This window comes from Dreissena polymorpha, chromosome 16 (assembly GCF_020536995.1).
Source record: "Dreissena polymorpha isolate Duluth1 chromosome 16, UMN_Dpol_1.0, whole genome shotgun sequence".
NCBI lineage: Eukaryota > Metazoa > Mollusca > Bivalvia > Myida > Dreissenidae > Dreissena > Dreissena polymorpha.
The window spans coordinates 15494372-15513631 of record NC_068370.1 but is presented as its reverse complement, the minus strand read 5'-3'; the positions used below and the strand labels follow the sequence as shown (position 1 = coordinate 15513631).

The following is a 19260-nucleotide window of genomic DNA, read 5'->3' as shown; positions in this document are numbered from 1 at the left end:
AGTTTGATGAATTGTTCTTTCAATCTTGGATGGAAAGTGTGATGAATGGTTCTTAAAATTACTGACGCAAATTGTGGAAGCAGACTAAAAAAGAGTTTGATTGTCTAACAGAACATAATAACTAATGCCATCGGATATCTGTTTAAAGAATCAAGTACATGTTTAAGAGCAAAGGTTCTTTTTATATTTTATCATTTCATGAAAGAAAAAACATTCCTTGGAATGATCACTGAATTGTTTGTGTGGGAAACTACGAATTGGGACATATATCACACCAGTGAGCATGTTCCTATTTATCCAATAAAGTTTCATTAAAACACGTTGTGTAATTGGCGTGCACAAATATGTTCAATGCGTCTTATTGTTTAACATATGTCAGAGGTTCAACGCCCGTGTCACTCTAACATAAAGCAAACAAAGCTTTTTTTTCGATTTAATTATTACAATACAAGAAGTAACGGAATATTAAGTAAAAATACGCATGTTGCAACACAAAGGGGAGATACGCACAACAGCACAATACTTAATATAATACCAGTTATCCTGCTTACATCAAATAATTGTCTTTATGTGAGTCGGAAACTGGAGACAAACTTATTTCACGTACAATCACGAGAGACGGAGATCGCTTTACTCTAAGATCTATGTAAGACGACAGCATTTTTTTTTATATATTTGAGTCGTGTTCTGAGAAAACTGGGCATAATGTTTGTGCGTAAAGTGTCGTCTCAGATTAGCCTGTGCAGTCCACAGACTAATCAGGGACGACACTTTCCTTTTTTGACATTTTCCGTTTAAATGATGTATCTTCTTAGCAAAAATCCTAAAAAAAATTTAGGCGGAAAGTGTCGTTCCTGATTAGCCTGTACGGACTGCTAATCTGGGACGACACTTTACGCACTTGCCCAGTTTTCTCAGAACACGACTCATTTTTCTATAATGATTGATCGCTTCTTTATACGCGTATTTTCTTTATCGACAATCCTGCCATATTAATGATTTGATTTGTCTACAATCCTGCCATATTTTAATGATTTGCATCGATGCGCGTCGGTTGTTATCTGCATCACAACATGTTTTATAGAATCTATACTTGTTAAAAGTATGCAAAATACATCTAGTATGTCAAATTAAAAAATTGACTATCATTTTAAATATTGTAAATTTAAGTTTGACGTCTAAGTGAAAGAAACTTTATGTTCTTAAAATACGTTAAATATTATTAATGTCTGGACATTTTATCGCCAAGTAAGCATTTTCGTATTAACGAAACCCATTAATCTCTTTACTCTATGACGATTAGGCAACGACTTTAAATTAATAATATAAACTACTGGCAGTAAAAGCTTTTACCAACATATAGTGCATTTAATACCAATATTTCCTCCTGCGACATAGTTTTTAACTTTATACACATACAAAAGCCCGCCGTTAACATTGATGTACCAGCCTACCATCGAATGTTAATCGATTATGCGTGAAACAGAAGCCGTCGTACAGTAGTTACCTCGTGATTTACAAAGGAAAATTAATAAAAATGTGCATTCTGCAATGAATTCTTAAATTAACTTTAAAATTATGGAATTTAGTTTTCATTTCAATGTTAATATTCGGTATAAATTCATAATTTAAATGTAACATTATGGCATAAAGTCTTAAATTTAACCTTACTTTCATAAATACTGAAACACAAGCGAAAAAAATTTAATAACAAAAAACAAAATGTGTATAATTGAAGAATGCAGCTAAACAATAAAAAAAATCCACTTAATATTACAAATAACAATATCAAATAAATGCGTGTAAACATGTGTAGCATTACATGTTACCATGGTTATCATATTCAACAAGCGTGATTTATCTTGTATTTCGACTTAAAGAAGACGAACACAGACCGTTCCGATTTTCCAGTTTTGTTTTATATTATGTTAAATCGAATGACGTATGAACAAATATGTAATTATAGTTCACTGACGTTAAAAATCACAAACGATCATTTCGCTTTTTAACATAAAAACTCTGCTAAACTGTTTCCTGAGAATAAATTATTTAACCGAACAACGGATTGTGATGAAATGAAATCGCCGTCGATGGGGACGGGGTAAGTGGTGTTGTCGTTACTGATTTCGACTGTCGACAAGAAGAATTAACTCTGCAAGTAGTTCGGGTTGTGTACCCTCCCGGTGACGGGGAACCAAGGTACGAACGAATGGGCTTTTTCTTGCAACAAGAAATAGTTCCACTAAACGCCATGTAAATCCAAGGGTTACAGCAACTGTTCAGACTCGCTAGCAACAACATGATCACGATTGCTTTGTCTGAAACGAAAGAAAACAACAAAATTGTACAGGCTGTTCATAATCATTTTGAAAACTACTATTTTACTGTACTTGACCCCTCTACTAAATTAGAACGTGATAACACGTATTATTTCATAATAATATTTATTATGCATAGTAGAGTATTTGTAATAAATTTTTGATAATTGTTTATATACGTTCGTGTTGCATCTCTCTTGAGATATGATATACACACGGTGAGTAACGATTTAACAAGGACAACAGCCCATTTGCATTTAGCTTTTGGCTATTCTGTTAAAAATCACGTCCCTTAGTATTAAATAAGACATTCTGGCCATTATAGGAGCATAGAAATCGTTCCTTTATCTACTGATAGAATTAAAAATTAATATTGTATGTATTATTGAATCAAAATTCAAGGCGTTCATTCTCTGTTGAAGCATTATGCTTTTCCGATGAAAACCAGAATACTTGAATTAAAAGGGCCAATTCTGTACGAATAAGGCATGACATTTGGATAGTTTAATTTCATCTAGGTAAATATGTGAGTTCAAATAGATTGTAAAAACACGCACACGCGAAATAACATTCGAGTGAATGTAAATAATTAAAGCTTTTACTTTACATATCCCATGCCGTAACAAAGCAGATATAACAAAAGTTCGCTATTTCAAATTCCATATTACTTTTTCTGTTTTATTGCTTAGGTCATACACATACAATCTTAAGTTTATCATCAGAAAGCACTTAATGCTAAACCTTTAACATCATATATATGTGAACAAGTTCTTTTATTTAAAATATTTCAGGTAGGACCGTTTTAAGTCTTTTCTACTTACTATTTGTCGGTGCGTTCACATCATACAACCACCACAGCTGAGAGATGAAGAACGGCGACCAGCATCCAATATATGCCACGATAATCACCAGTGTCAGCTTTACTGTCCTCATTTTCGCGCGTGATAATCCCGCGAACGAATTCGTCCGCAGAACAGGGCGGGAACTGTTGCGCAACTTTGATGTCTTTGATGAGGATGTTGACAGTACACAAACTCTAAGACCTTTGATGGTTATACCGTTCCGTTTTAACACAGGATCTGTCTTACTGTCTTTCAAGGTTCCATGAGTAGAGGCCTTTTCATAAGAGTTATTGTGAGGGAGCTTAGATTGCTTATGGCGTATGAATATTGCGTAGTAGATAGATCCATACGCGTAAATCAAAATGAGCAGCGGGATAATATAAACCAGAACGTAAAAACTGGTAACGTAAAAATGCAAAGTCCATTCAGGCTCGAAGTGTACCCAGCAGTTCATGTAACCGGAGCCATTGGACGTTTCCTGGTATTTAAAAATTACCGCTTGAGGAACACTTAGAACCGCTGATATCGCGTAAGCTCCGCCCACTGACAAATGAATGAGGCGGTGTGTCCATGTATGACTCAGTAAAGGTGAGCATATTGCGCGACGACGGTCAAGGGCAGTCAGAACAAGGACGTAAGTGGACAGGTACATGACAAATACCTGCATGAATTTAATGAACCTGCACATGAAGTCTCCTGCTTTCCATTCGCCAATAACGTCCCAAATTAACTGAGGCAGAATATTGAAAAACGCTACCAGAAGATCGGCGAGGCACAGATGCAAAATGAACCAGTGCACTCTCGTTAAGGCTCTCTTGCGCATGCGCATTGTGATGAAAAGAACTACGTTTCCGAATATCGCCAGAGCCAGAATAACACACTGAACGATCACTCTCGTTAAAAATAAGTCGTTATCGGATGGGTTATTATATGCATCTGCTGTCGTCACGTTGGCGATGTCGTCATACGTAAGTGTAACGTAATCGACAAGTTCTAGTCCTGAAGAATTCGTCTCTTCTTGGCTCATGGTGCTGGACAAAAATATAAAACACACACACGTTTCAGTATTTCTATTGTCACCCTTTACCACTTAGACACGTTTTTGACGCATTTGTTGTCCCATTGAAAGTTAAATATAATTAAAGACCTTTTAAAAAAATAGATTCAAGTTTTAAAGGCTCCATTTCCAGCCCTTAGTAACTGATGTGTAGCAAACAAAATAAAACCTGAACAGACTGCGAGTTATTCGCAGGCTGTTCTGTTTTTTGCTGTTTGCACATAAACGTTTGTTCGCTTATGGTGTGCTTCAAACATGCAAAGGATATTAGTTAGCAATCATGTTGTTGCTGCAGCTTCTGTAGCTGCAAATTAATCATCATGATCAACATCAACACGTGCAGGAAACAGGCAGTAAAATATTGAAATAGAATACGGGGGGATACGAAATTTAAACAATGTTACCTGCTTTTTCATTATCATAATAAACACTCCGCGTCCATTTTTAGCTTATATCCAACCAATTTATTCCGATGTAATGTGTTTCGTTTTAAACAAAAAAGACACAATAGTTTGTGTAAGCATATAAAATTAAAGGAAAAAAACAACACATTGTATTCACTGAATGCAAATGACAATAATCATTTTGTCGGCTTGAGTGAAGTGCTTTTGAATCAACAAGAACATGCACACTATTGCAACGGATAAAGATTGAGTTAAATAAGCTGTTACACACACGCATTACATTGTTTGTACAGTTGTCGGAAAGTGTTGTATAGACAAAGTTCTTTTATCGTCATTCAAGGCGTGAGCACGTTTACTTTGAAGAGTATTTGAGCACTTTGTATATTTACTCTGATACTTGATAACAAAAAGACGAGATCGAATTATCCGAATCAATGGTGCAATCTTCACGTACAGGTTTAACCCACTGTCTTGCAAACACTATTCAGAAGTCCTTCTAACTTTTTATAAATGGAAACGATGTATTAATAGTTGTAATACTAGTTATCACACGAAGCGATTTGCTAGATTTGAATATATAATTTACAGAACGTTTGGTAATATCTTAGCGACTGTCAATCGTGGCCCCTAAAGGCCATTGATGACAGAATTGTTTTAATGTCGCCATTGCGTAGTGGATATGGTGCCCACTGTGGGAGTGTCATTAATATCTCCCTACAGTACTGGATCTTTCCAGGAACAAACTCGAGAGCATTTCCAGCATGCAAAGGGTTAATAAATTACATGTGTATAATGCTCGCGCATGGTGTAATGACCTGCAGGGTTGTGTTCAAGTAGCGTACGTTATCCACCGTACATAAAAAACACCTTCTTATAGCTATTCATTTCCAACGAAGTACTTATAACATAATGAATTGTGTATTTATATCATCGTATGAAACCAAACGTGTATAACGCAGTTCGAATTTTGCAATTTATGCAAAAGATGACCATCTAGAAAATGCTTAAAGATGATCCATCGCGTATTTGAGTGATTGAGTAAGCCGCTTTCAGGGAAAATGTGGCTTAAAGCATATGTATACAATGTCGTCCAAGATAAGGCTGCGCAGTCGGCACAGGTTTATCAGGGACGACAATTTTCGCATAGACTGGATTTTGGTGCAGAAGTGACTTCCATTAAACGAAAAATGCCATAAAATTATTGTAAAGCTGAAAGCCTGCGCGGACTCCGCGACGACAAGCATTAAGTCCCTTTATCCCAGAATGCGACAAGTACATGATCAATTTGTTTCAATATTTCGTATTTTTCATGGCCGCTCTTCATACGATGAACATGCGAAGTTATTGCTTAAACAGTTATTTTCGTATAGGAAATAATATTGATATCGCTTGACAGATTTGTTTCTTTAAAACATATAGGGCTCGAGATTATTTGTTTACTCATCCGTCCTTAAATGTGTTTGTAAATTCAAATAGATAATACACATGTAACGTTATAGCTTATTCGTTTACACGACTTGTTTACAAAGTTAAACACGCACACGTATCCAATTTGATGTTTTATTTTATAGAATAAATCATACGATTCGAAATAATAATAACTTCGATTGAACAATTCATAGCATTCGCATTGAAACTTACATTTTGACTTATACGGTTTAGGAAATTGTTTTGGCAATTTTTGAATAAAAACAATAATAACATTCCGTCTAATGCAATTGCTGTTTCACATAAGATAAGATTATTGTTTGGGATTTAATATCAACTGATTTTACTTCACAAAGTTTTTTTTTAAGGAATGACCACGTCTTAGTTATCGAGATATTTATACATTTGCACTATTGGTGTATTTGTTTGTTTGTGGCTAAACCAATAAAACATATTTATTTGTTAGTGTGTGAAAAATTTTTCTTATGTTTTTTTTTAAAGTTGTTAAGTCATTTTATGAAAGAAAAAACAACAACAACATGTTTACCACTTATATTAAATCTAAACATGTTTTCCAACATAATATTTATTGATAATTAAAAAAATGTGAACAATAGACAGTACCTGTATTACTGATTTTACAAATAAGTGTTCATACATTTGCTTTTAAATAGGCAATTATCAATTTTATGACGCATTAAGATGGAGAGGCTTATTTAATAAAATATAAATTTATATATTTAATTAATCGATACTTTCATCATTTCATATTAAAAGTTTGTTTTTTACATCTATACATTCCTATCTTATATAGAGTGATGTGTCTAAGACATGGCCTGTTGTTAATTGCTGAAAATAAATTTTATGGATTAGTTAAGAATAAATTCTTGTACCTTGTATACTTTTCCACGGATTTCAAAAACGGTTGACGACACGATGACATATGTAGCAAATCAAATAAGCACCAGTAACCAGTATACATTTCAAAGCACGATTTATCTAATTAGAAATTGCATTTATTGAATTTGGAATTGTTTCTTTTGCATGCAATTGACATATAAACAACACAGAGTACATATCACAAATACACCTTTTATTATATATGTTTTAACTGGTATCATGTGAGCGAAAAAATTTAAATAAAATGTACAAACGATAGTCTTATACAATCAACACATATTTGTTATATGATTCCTGACCTTTAATTTGGCATATTTATAATCGTTTATTTTTACAACTTCAACATTACATAGTTACCTGAAAAGCAATTAAAACGCCCTTTTATCTTTTATCCGGCCTACTCCACACCACTGCATTAGAGAATAACCAAAAGCCGTCTAACGAAAACATTTATCGGAATATATTCCGGTTCGTTCATGCGCCCAAATCAAATATCATTGCTTTCTATTGTCCAATAATGGGTCCATTCCGATGTCAATTCAGATACGGCAGTCCCATCACCTAAAGGCTAGTTGTCAAATGTAATTGCTACAACATTTCTTATCGAGTGCTATTAATGGTCATTCTTTTATCAGTGTGTTTACAGAACACAAACATCTCAACAAATTGCATCGTTGCATTCAGAAATTAAGAGAAACGTAATCATAAGGCGTTTAGGAAGAAGCTTACCTTGTTATGAAATCAAGCAAGAGATTGGGAGCTTATATCTGTTTCAGGCGGGCGCTTACTAATTTTTGTGACTTTAACTGTTAACCACGTAGATGGCATATTGTCGCAACATAAAGCGTTAAGTATAGACCAAAACAAACCATATAAAATATAAATCTTGAATCTTCGTGAGTTTGATGTCGGTTTATATACACCCAATTTGTCTTAATACAAATTATAAAAAAATTATTTTTGCTACCGGATATGGATATTTTTACCAACCAAAAACCATGGATATATAAATAGGCCGTGCTCTGTGAAAAGGGGCTTTGCTGCTTGTCATCCAAGATTAGCATGTGCAGTCCGCACACAGAGACTTAATTTAAACGAAAAATGTCATAAAAGCAGAAAGTGTCGTCCCTGATTAGCCTATGCGAGATGCACATGCGAATTTGGGACGATACTTAACGCACAAGCATTATGCCCAGTTTCCCTTGAACGCGTGTCATATTTTCCGTTAAACGAACGTCTCTGCTGAGTTAAAATCCGTTTTAGGCGTACGATGTAGTCTCTGATGAGACTGTGCCGACTCATGGACGTCACTTTACGCACATGCATAAAATCCTCTTTTCATAGAGCGTCAGAACATTTCAATACATATATTGTCCTTAATAGCGTTTACATTGACAGATTCAATATTTATTCAGTGCAAATATGTCTGGTGTTTTGGGGATTGCAATATTTAAAGTGAATAAAAAGTTGTTATATTTATACAGTTTTATATGATACAAAATCATTTCCGTCCATTAGTAGTTGAAATGTATTATAACACGAAACGTTTTAGTCGAAACAAGACAATTGCTAACTGTACCGTTTATTGACAGTAGTTTGATTTGTATTGTTAGCAAACGGGGCAATAAGTGTAAATGCATTATAGAATACAAGTAAATAACGTAATACTAACTGTGCGCATTGATCGTCTATTGGATAAATAAAGGAAGATCATGCTGAGCAAAAAATAGACGGTCTCCTTTAAAATAAGCAATCAACATGTTCAGAGCATTGGCACTTTGTTGTTTCACGGACATATTCGTCTTTATTGGTATAAGAGGAAAGTGCAAATATTCCATAAAACACAGCGTTGTATTTGCAAAACAACCTATTAAAAGTGTGCCGTACGAGCCACAGTTATCCAAAATAAATCAATTCAATTTAAAACTGCTTTAATTCAATGAAAGTATATGCTACGTATTTCGCCGTAAAAAAAGTAAAAAAGTGTATCCAGTTAATTATGTTTATGTGTGAATGCCTTATGGAATAAATACATTCTAGTTTGTTTGGTACCAACGTTTTTTACAGAGTCGATGTCCCCAAACAGCTTGATACAGAAGTAGTATACTAAAAATATACATGTATCCCCGATAGTTTGTGTACCATTGCGGCATACCGAGCAGATATCTCTAATAATTTGTGTACAGTAGTATACTTAGAGATATCCCTTAAAGGATTGGTACACAAGTAGTATATATTGAGTAGATATCCCGATAGTTTGTGTACCAAAGTAGTATTCTGAGAGATATCCCAAAGAAGATAGGTACAGAAGAAGTATATTGGGTAGATATCCCGATAGTTTGTGTACCAAAGTAGTATTCTGAGACATATCCCTAAGAGGATAGGAGGATATGTACAGAAGAAGTATATTGAGTAGATATCCCGATAGTTTGTGTACTAAAGTAGTACATTAAGAAGGTATCCCGGTAGTTTGTGTACCAAAGTAGTATACTGAGCAGATAACCCTGATAATCTGTGTACCAAAGTAGTATATTGAGTAGATATCCCTCATTGGCTTGGTATCAAAGTAATATACCCAGTCGATATTCCCGTGAGGCTTTAAACAAAAATAGTCTTCTGAGTAGACATCACTGAGCAAATTGATACCAAAGTTGTCTTCTGAAACTATATCGGCGATAGGCATGCAAAGTAGACTTCTGAGTCGACCATTAAGAGGTATCACCATATTAAGGGTGTAACAATATCGACTTGTCCCTAACGGGTATTATTTAACCAATTATAGTCCGTGTGATTGTAGATTCTGTCGTTACTTTGTATAAAAAACGTTTTACCTAAGTCGTTATGTGTTAATTAGGGAGTGCAAATGTGACATTTTCAGAATAGTAACACTAAAATAGGACGTGCAAAAATACCATTTTTGACTTACGACTGTGTACATGTGTTTTGCATGGCTTTACATCCCATTTCATCAACTATTCAAAGAAATACCCAATATATCGGAATGTCGTTCAACCAGATTATTTTCCCGATTCTTTGTTTTGACCATTTCAAAGTATGTTGCCCTAGCTACAATATTGTTCATGATAACTGTTAAATTGTATTCAATGTAATGTATTGTATAGACAACTGGTTATTTGGATTTAACAAAATACTAACACGCGTTAATAAGAATACTTTCCTTAATAATGTCTAGTCCATTTTTTGTCTTAAAGGGATCTTTTCACGCTTTGGTAAATTGACAAAATTGAAAAAAGTTGTTTCAGATTCGTAAGTTTTCGTTTTAGTTATGATATTTGTGAGGAAACAGTAATACTGAACATTAACCATGCTCTAATATAGCCATTATATGCATCTTTTGACGATTTTAAAACCTAAAAATTATAAAGCGTTGCAACGCGAAACGATTGAATAATTTGGAGTGTTCTGTTTTTGTCGTTAAATTTTGTGAAACTACGAAGATTGCTTATATAAGGTATAAAATACGTAAAGAACGTGTAATCGGCGGAATAGCTCAGCAGGCTAAAGCGTTTTTACTTCAGGACACAGGCAGGACTCCAGGGGTCACTGGTTCGAAACCTGCTCCGGGCAATGTTCTTTTCCTTTTTTTTATTTTTTTCTTGAGTTTTTACTGGAGCTTTTACGATCCAATGTTTACATTTATCAATATAAAGCATTTAATGAATAAGTTAAAAAATTGCCAAAATCTGTGAAAAGGCCCCTTTAACTTAAAGGGTTGTCCATCATGTATTATACGATATATCGATTCAATAGTGGTTTCATGTCTATAAACCCAAAAAAACTTTCGTATAAAACTAAAACTTATTTATAATTAAATTACAAGTGGGTCGCGCTCTGTGTGGGTCGTTCCGGATAAACCTGTGCAGTCCACACAGGCTAATCAGGAACACCACTTTCCGCATTTATTGCATTATTATATTCAAGGAAGACTCTAATGTCGTCCCTGATTAGCCTATGGGGACTAAGTTTATTATATTTAAGACCTACATATTTTTGCGTCTATCCCAGTCAACAGTATCATTATCATTAGGCTGGACCACTGATTCACTCTCACGCGTGTGACAAGTTTTGTAATTTATGACGCAAGAACCGTAAACCAGTCGGATTACTAAGGTTGTTAAATCTAAATCAATCAGTCTTTACAGATTCATTTTACATTAAGGAAAAAAAAAGAGTGGATGGTACCTTGATGATGGTAATACAAAAGAAATAACAGAAGACTCACACACTTTAATTCGAATATAATCGATTTCTACATAAGCGGTCTAGTTTTGCTTGATATTTTCCGGCGTAGCTATTATAGAAGGATTTAACCTATATTTTTGCGATAATTATAAGTCTTGCTAACACTAACAGTCAATAAAATTTGGCAAATTTTAATATTTCAGGAATGCACACTTACAGCAACAGTTTAAACCATGATTTAAATGATTATACGTTATAATAAAAATGATGCATGAAGTCACATAGACAACATTTGGGACGTGCTCAGTGAAAGGGGCGTTTTATGCATGTGAGCAAAGTGCATGTCTAACAAAGTGGTGAGTAGGAGAAACCCCCAAAAAGAGAGATTCGTACTTTAAATAGAGCGCGGCTGTTTTTATACAAACTCATTTAATTACCGTATGCATTCAGTTACAGCTTAATTCTGGTCGCAAGATTTGACAACTTTTGATGAGAGAAATGTTGTTCATCAAGATGTATAAAGTCATTTGTTCTAGTATCGTATATGTGTGTCGCGTCTCGTGCTTTTGTGCAGTGGTATAGTTTTCTACAACTGGTTATATTAAAACATTAAAGGGACCTTTTCATAGATTTTGGCATGTATTGAAGCTTGCCTTTTAATGATTTATATTGATAAATGTAATCATTGGATCTAAAAAGGCTATAGTAAAAACAACAAAATAATTAAAGAAAGAAAAAATGGGATCATGAACTGGGCTCGCACCATTGACCCCTGCAGTAAAAGCTTAGATCACTCGACCTTCCGTGCTCATACAATGCGAGATGTAATTTATAATTTATATAAGCAATCCACGTAGTGTCACAAAATGCAACAACAACATAAATCTACAAATATTTAAATAATTTAACGTTGCAACGCTTTATTATTTTCAGGTTTTTAAATCGTCAAAAGATGCTTATAATGAATATTTTAGAGCATGGTAAATGTTCAGTATTACTCTTTCCTCATACATATCATTACCACAACGAGTCTGAAACATTTTTATTTACATTTGTCGATTTACCAAAACGTGAAAATGTCTCTTTAAGGACAACGTTCTATAAAAAAAGTTCCTCGTTGGCTGATGCGGCTGAAGTTTCACTTAGTTTAAGCGGCGCTCAGTAGAAACCAGCCTTACATATTTGTGCATTAAATGCCGTCCCAAATTTCCTTAGCAACCCCGTTTTACCATAAGTTATTCGCAAACATAAAAATTAAAAAAAAAATTCATGTGGATCCAATCTCCACGCAGAGTTGTCGTTTTTTGCTCTCACTTACAATCTATTATATCACAAGAAAGTCCTACCAGATACGTTAGGATGTTTTTGTTGATGGATTATATGATGACAGTATCATTGTCTTTTATATTTTGAGAATAGAGTATACGTTTTTGTTCACAATAAAAATAAATTACCTATCTTTTAAAAAAGGTAAAGATAACAACGGTAAAATAGTTGTACCGTATGGCTAAGCTATCGTCACGCGGTTGTTTATGAAGGCAGGGATTTGATCGAGCTTTGCTGATTCCAGTCAAATCTCTGCGCGGGAGTTGATATGTAGCCGCTTAGCAGTAGGCAATATTCACTTGAATGCATTGACTTTTGTCATGATATACAATCGGGTTTTAACTCTATTATAAAGTAACTTAACCATTCGTATGACTCGTAATGCTGCATTTTTGTATTTTTGTGGTCGCAAGATTTGACAACTTTGATGAGGGAAATGTTGTTAATTTTTAAGCTGAATAAATTATTTGTTCTAGTTTCGTATATGTGTGTCGCGTCTCTTCTTGCTTTTGTGCAGTGTCACGGTGTTTTATAGCTGGTTACATTAATACATTAAAGGGATCTTTTTGGCATATATTGAAGCTTGTCATGAAATGTTTTATATTGGTCAATGTAAACATTGGATCTAAAAAGCTCCAGTTAAAACAAGAATACAATTAAAAAACAAGAGATGTGTTCGTCAGAAACACAATGCCCCCTACAGCGCCGCTTTGAAATAAAATTTCTATTTATCATTTGGCAGGTATAGAAATCATCTGCCTTTAAAGTTTATTACTTCCCTTGGATTTTGTCCAATCCAAGCGGGGGAGGGGGTCTGAGACAGTCAAAAATGACTAAGTCAGACATCACTGACAACCAAGGCCTGTGGTTTATCAAAGAGATCATAGCCAGATTTCATCATGTATCTATGGACATAAGTTTTTTTTTTCATAAAATTTTATTCAACCATTACTGGGGGTGTAGAGTGCCCCAGGTACCCGCTAAAAGAACCTTAAATGCACATGTACAAAACTAGGTGACTATTTAATGAAGATAAACTTATTTAACATGTATTAATAACACCAAATAATAATTAATTAGTAACAGTCTTTCACATAGAGTCTGCACGCTTTAAATGAAGTAATATCTGTAAAAACAGTCTTTCACTGCGTCTGCACGCATATTTGCTATTTAATATATAAGTATCCTTAAGAAGATTATTAGAGAAATCGAATAGTTAAAATAATAAGTCACCGTCTTAAAATAAGCGGGTCTAAATTAGTATTTAATAAAGAGATTGTTATAAGGCTATTTTATAATTAAGTTAAATAAAAATATGTCACACACCTAAGTAAAAATATAAGTAAGAAATATATTAACTACTGTTATTACTAAGAAATTATATATAAGAATCGCTTCCTGTGTCAAATAAATGCAAGTCTACAGCTGCACCGGGAGATAGAGCTGAAGCGCGTCTATAGTCTTCGGTACCACCACCGACCCGCCTCAGCTCCACCTCCCAGATAACCAGATAAGCCTGAAGAAAGTGTGAAAATAAATATAATATAATATAAAAAATATATATACATAATATATAAATACATCAATATATATATATATATATATATATATATATATATATATATATATATATATATATATATATGTCGTATATACATAGTAATGAAACATGAGTGATAATGAAATTCAATGAATGAAATGAGATGAGCCCAAGACCGGGTTGCATAGTATATGAAAATATGATTGAAATGATTCATAGAAACATTGATGATAACAGTTATGATACATATACAAATACATCAATACATAAAACACACATCACAGTAATGACACAACACACAAAACACTGTATCACTCTGATGTTCTTTCTCTGACCAGAATGACAACCCGAGCACTGGCTCTCTACGTCCTCGCTGCTGTCATCCTGAAATCAGAGAGAAAACACAAAAAGCAAGTGAGCTAATATATAACATTAAAAAGTTACAAAAGTTGATGAATCGAGTTTTTTGTGAAATATATTTTTTTCGTTGTCCGTATGGCACATGCCTCCCCAAAATAAATAGAATAAGTCGTTTGTTAAACGTTTAAAATCTAAAGCTATTCTGAATTTAATCCAATTTAAAAACTTTACAATCAAATCAAAGGGAGATAATAATATTTTTCGTGTTTAACAGAATTTCTACATGTCAAAATAATATGTCGTGACTCTGACAAAAATACTTAATATACATATTTTAATTCGGTACTTCCTACATTTTTTACATAAAAAAATTGGAACCATTTTGGATTAATATTAGTGTTTTCAATCGTAAGTATATCAATTAAATATAAAACAGTTTTGTTTAAAGGGAAAGAAAAAAAAACTATAAATAAGTGTTGGACAGTTTCGTCGTAACTACAAAAAGTACATTTCTTTCTAGCTTGATTAAATTTTTAATAATATAAATATTAATTTACATCTACAAATGAATGAGCTAATTAAAAGCAAGTATTTCAACATATAGTATCAACTGCCGTAGAAAAGATATTTTTAAATGTATTTTTGAAATCAATTAATGGAAATTATTTATAACATTTTGGTATATACTCATTATTTGGATTTATTAAAAATGCATATATTTCTTTTACAGACCAATGTTTACAATTTTCAGTTTGGACATCCTTCATAAAGTTATAAAAAAAAATCAAACATTCAAAATGAAAAGAAGGAACAGATTCACTATAGGGTCCACTGTTACTATGTAATGAAGGATTAACTTTTCTAAGTTGCATACCAATCAAATATCTTGTAAAATATACCCAAGAAGATTTATAATCATTTAAAAATTTGAATAAGTGAGGTAATTAAAATGCATTAATTCTTTGTTGAACATTAGGTACACGAAGGCCACCTAAAGTTAAGTCTAAAAATAATGTTTATCGAGCTATTGGTTCGTAAACACTGCCCCATATAAACTTAAAACAACTTTTTTGTATCATATTAATATAATGACTCGGAATTGTTTGACATAAAACACAATACAGATTTTGATACTACATATGTATTTAAAACAGAACTTTTACCTTTAAAAGATTTACATTTATTAGACCACAAGTTTAATGTATTTGAGAAATTTATATAATGTTCATTAAAATATCATCATCAGTAAGATCATAGCAAAATTTATATCCAAGTAATTTAACATTTTTCACCCATGATATACCAAATGGATGGTCAGACCTGGTCTTCCATTTACCTAAAAACATTCCACAACTTTTATTATTATTTATTCTGAACCTGAAACTCTTTGAAAATCAGTAACATGATGCAAGAAATGATACATAGATTTGTCATCAGTTAAAACAGAAGTATTATCGTCTGCATATAAGGACATTTTAATATGAAATTTATTTCCTGGTTTCTGTATACCATTTATACTTGCATCATCTTGGATGACTTTAGCAATTGGTTCAAGACAGAGTACATATAAAAGAGGTGATAATGAGCAGCCCTGACGAACTGAACGAAATAATGAGAAAGGATCAGATATATGACCTTTTAATATTACAGACGATTTAATATCTTGATATAAAAGTTTCATCCATGTTATGAATGTACCTGAAAAGCCAAATGAAACAAGTGTATTATATAAGTAGGACCAGGAAACCCTGTCGAACGTCTTCTCCTGATCTAGACAAATAAAACAAGCATTAATATTCTTTTGTTCAACATCATCAATAATATTTCTTATTAAATGTACATTATCAAAAATAGTGCGACCTGGAATGGAACATGTTTGGGAAATCCCAATGATTGAGTCTAAAACCTTACCTAATATATTTGCTAATATTTTTGATAAAAATTTTCCATCAATATCTAAAAGAGAAATAGATCTATAATTTTTAACTGATATTTTATTATTTGGATCTTTGCATAATAATATAACATAAGATAATTTTTGAGATTCAGACATATGGCCTAAATCTAAACATGTATTGTATAATTGGAATAAAATATTGCCAAATAAATGGAAGAATTTAATATAAATAAAGGAAGTTAAACCATCACTACCTGGACTTTTAGGGTGATCCATATCTTTTAAAGCTAATTTAATTTCATCTAATGATAAGGGGCTATTTAACATATTATTAGCATCATTTGATAATTAAGGTAAATTATTAAAATCTTTATCATTTAAGGATGCATCTGCTTGCTCTCCTGTATACAGTTCTTTATAAAATGTTTTAAAAGAATTTAAAATGTCTTCAGTTGATTTTTTATCAACTCTACCATCAATAATATGGTGTATAATTTTGTTATTACCATTTTAAAATTCCTTGTTATGATAAAATATACTAGAGTTTTCATTATTATTTAAAATATGTATTTTACTTCTTATATATGCCCCTGTATAAAAATTGTTTTGAAGTTTATTTAATTTATCTTTAATATCTACTTTTTCAGAAATATCAATACAATGTTTATTTTGTTTAACTAGCTTTTTGATTTCATCAAAAGATTTTTTATTTTAAGACTTACTATAATCAATACAGAACTCTTTAATAAGTGTTTTCAAATTATCCCACAACTCAAACGTTATAGATTCAGTTCTACTTACAACTTTAAAAGAAAATTCAAAAGCAGAAACAAAATCTTTGTCTACAAAAATGGAATTGTTTAATTTCCAATATGAATTTCCTATGATTATATTATTTGCGTTATGGATATTATCAAAATTTAAAATTAAACTAACAAAATCATTGTCTGAATATGGACATGGAATAATATCTACAATTTTACAGTTTTCTATGAGTGATTTTGGAATATAAATTATATCTAAACGACATGATATTGTTTCATTTGAGCATTTTCTACTCCAAGCAGTAATTATTTTTTTCAGGATTCATGTATCTGTAAATATCTGTTATTTTAAATGTATTAATTATTTGCTTAAAAACTTTACAACCTTTAATTGCATCTATTAATGATCCTCCTATTTTATTCAAATTTGGGCTTAAATAAAGTTAAAATCTCCTAAGATAATTAATTTTTTTGATGATTCTAAATATTGTTTTATTGATTCGAGAAAAATCATATCTGTCACCAGGTTTATTTTGTGCATAAATGTTTCAAATATTAAAATAATAATTCAAGTATTCTATATCTAAAGAAATAAAACGGCCATAAAATAAATTTGAAATTTAGAACATTAAATATTCGTATCAGTTATGATTATTCAACATCCGCATGAACGGTTATTAGAAAAATTCCAAACATAAAAGTATTCATTTGATATGAAATTTTCTATGTGTTTAGACAATTTGTTATTATCTATATGAGTTTCTTGTATGCATAATATGTTTATTTTATTATTTGACATATAATCTGTAATGAAAGTTTGCTTTTGTTTGGATCGAAATCCGTTTATATTTATAGTTTCTATTTTTAACTCCATGTTCTAGTTTGTAACTCAGCTTTTCAGGAAAAAGAAAAGATGGCGGCGTCCATGATTTAGTGTTAGGATAGAAATACCGATAATATTGTTTAAAATATTTAAACCAGTTAGAAAAGAGACTAGGCTAACGATTTTGTAAACTCGCTGTAATGAGTGTACTACGTACCGAAGTAATGTTGGAAATAAATAAATGCGCTCACATTTACCACGAGGATATTGGAAAAGGATTAAAGATGTACTGTTGCTGATTATTGTGTTAAAAAAATGTGTTTTGTAATAGATATAGGGTGAGTTTATATAACAGTGAATAGCGTCTACACACACTGGCATATGAACGTAATTTGTACGTTTACATGAAATAAGAACCTCATTTATGTTGTGTAAGATATGAAAGCAATGTGTTCTAATTGTACATATATATATACTGCTATTTACATAGATTTTATTTATACATATATAATGTTTTAATACAAAAAGTGCACTATTTACTAAATATATAATGTGAAAACATGAATTTTTAAATATGCGAATATATCGGTCACACAAAATGTCTATGTGATCGGTATATATGCCGAAATTTTTATTTAATACATAAAATATAATAATACATATATATACAAGTGTACTATTTACACTATCAGTAATCGGTAATTTTAAAAATGGGTTTATGAAAAAGGCTATTAGATTTTGGAATAAGGGCGTCTATTGAATACAAGTTGAATTATTCAGTGGGGTCATAACAAGATCTTGGGAATCTAAATCAATCACTAATCCGTGTTCTTCTAAATCATCTGGGTATGTTTCTAGCACATTGAATCGATTTTCTGGCAAGGGGATCAAGTCTTCATTTACATCGGCCTTCCGGCCTCTTTTTGAGCCCCTAATCCGTGTTCTTCTAAATCATCTGGGTATGTTTCTAGCACTTTGAATCGATTTTCTGGCAAGGGGATCAAGTCTTCATTTGCATTGGCCTTCCGGCTTCTTTTTGAGCCCCTTACCTCTGTTTAAACTTCCATGTCCTGTTTCTTCTCTTCTTCTTTCTTTCGTCCCCGGCTCTTTTCTTTCTTCTTATTCCCCACCGTCTCGAAACCCTTGTCGTCTATTTTCTTCTGTTGTGGTTGGCCTGTCTGCTCCTCTGTTTCCTTCCTTTTCTCAGTTTCAGGCTGTTTTTCTGTGGTAGTATCTTTGTTCTTGTCTGAAACGCTAACTTTCTTAAATATAGCATTTATATGTTCAGGGCAGGCGTTGCGGCCGTGTCCAACCTCTTGGAAATAGAGTCACAAAACCTGCCGTCCTCTCATTGTTATCAGGGCCCTTGTGCCGCATTCAAACGAAGCATATCATAGA

At 32.5% G+C, this 19260-nt stretch overlaps 1 protein-coding gene across 2 annotated transcripts; it reads right to left on the bottom strand.

The window, feature by feature from the left end:
* Positions 1 to 419: 419 nt before the first annotated feature.
* Positions 420 to 7454, bottom strand: LOC127862445 (cephalotocin receptor 2-like). 2 transcript variants are annotated; one of them, XM_052401566.1, is made up of 3 exons: positions 7307 to 7454; positions 3140 to 4191; positions 420 to 2318 (listed from the first exon to the last, which is right to left on the bottom strand). In XM_052401566.1, exons 2-3 carry the CDS (start codon positions 4185 to 4187, stop codon positions 2050 to 2052), a joined length of 1317 nt encoding a protein of 438 aa, XP_052257526.1. In that variant the 5' UTR covers positions 4188 to 4191; positions 7307 to 7454; the 3' UTR covers positions 420 to 2049. The 2 variants fall into 2 exon arrangements, with proteins under 2 accessions (XP_052257526.1, XP_052257525.1); XM_052401565.1 differs by lacking the exon at positions 7307 to 7454 and adding an exon at positions 4622 to 4844.
* Between the last annotated feature and the right edge of the window lie 11806 nt (positions 7455 to 19260).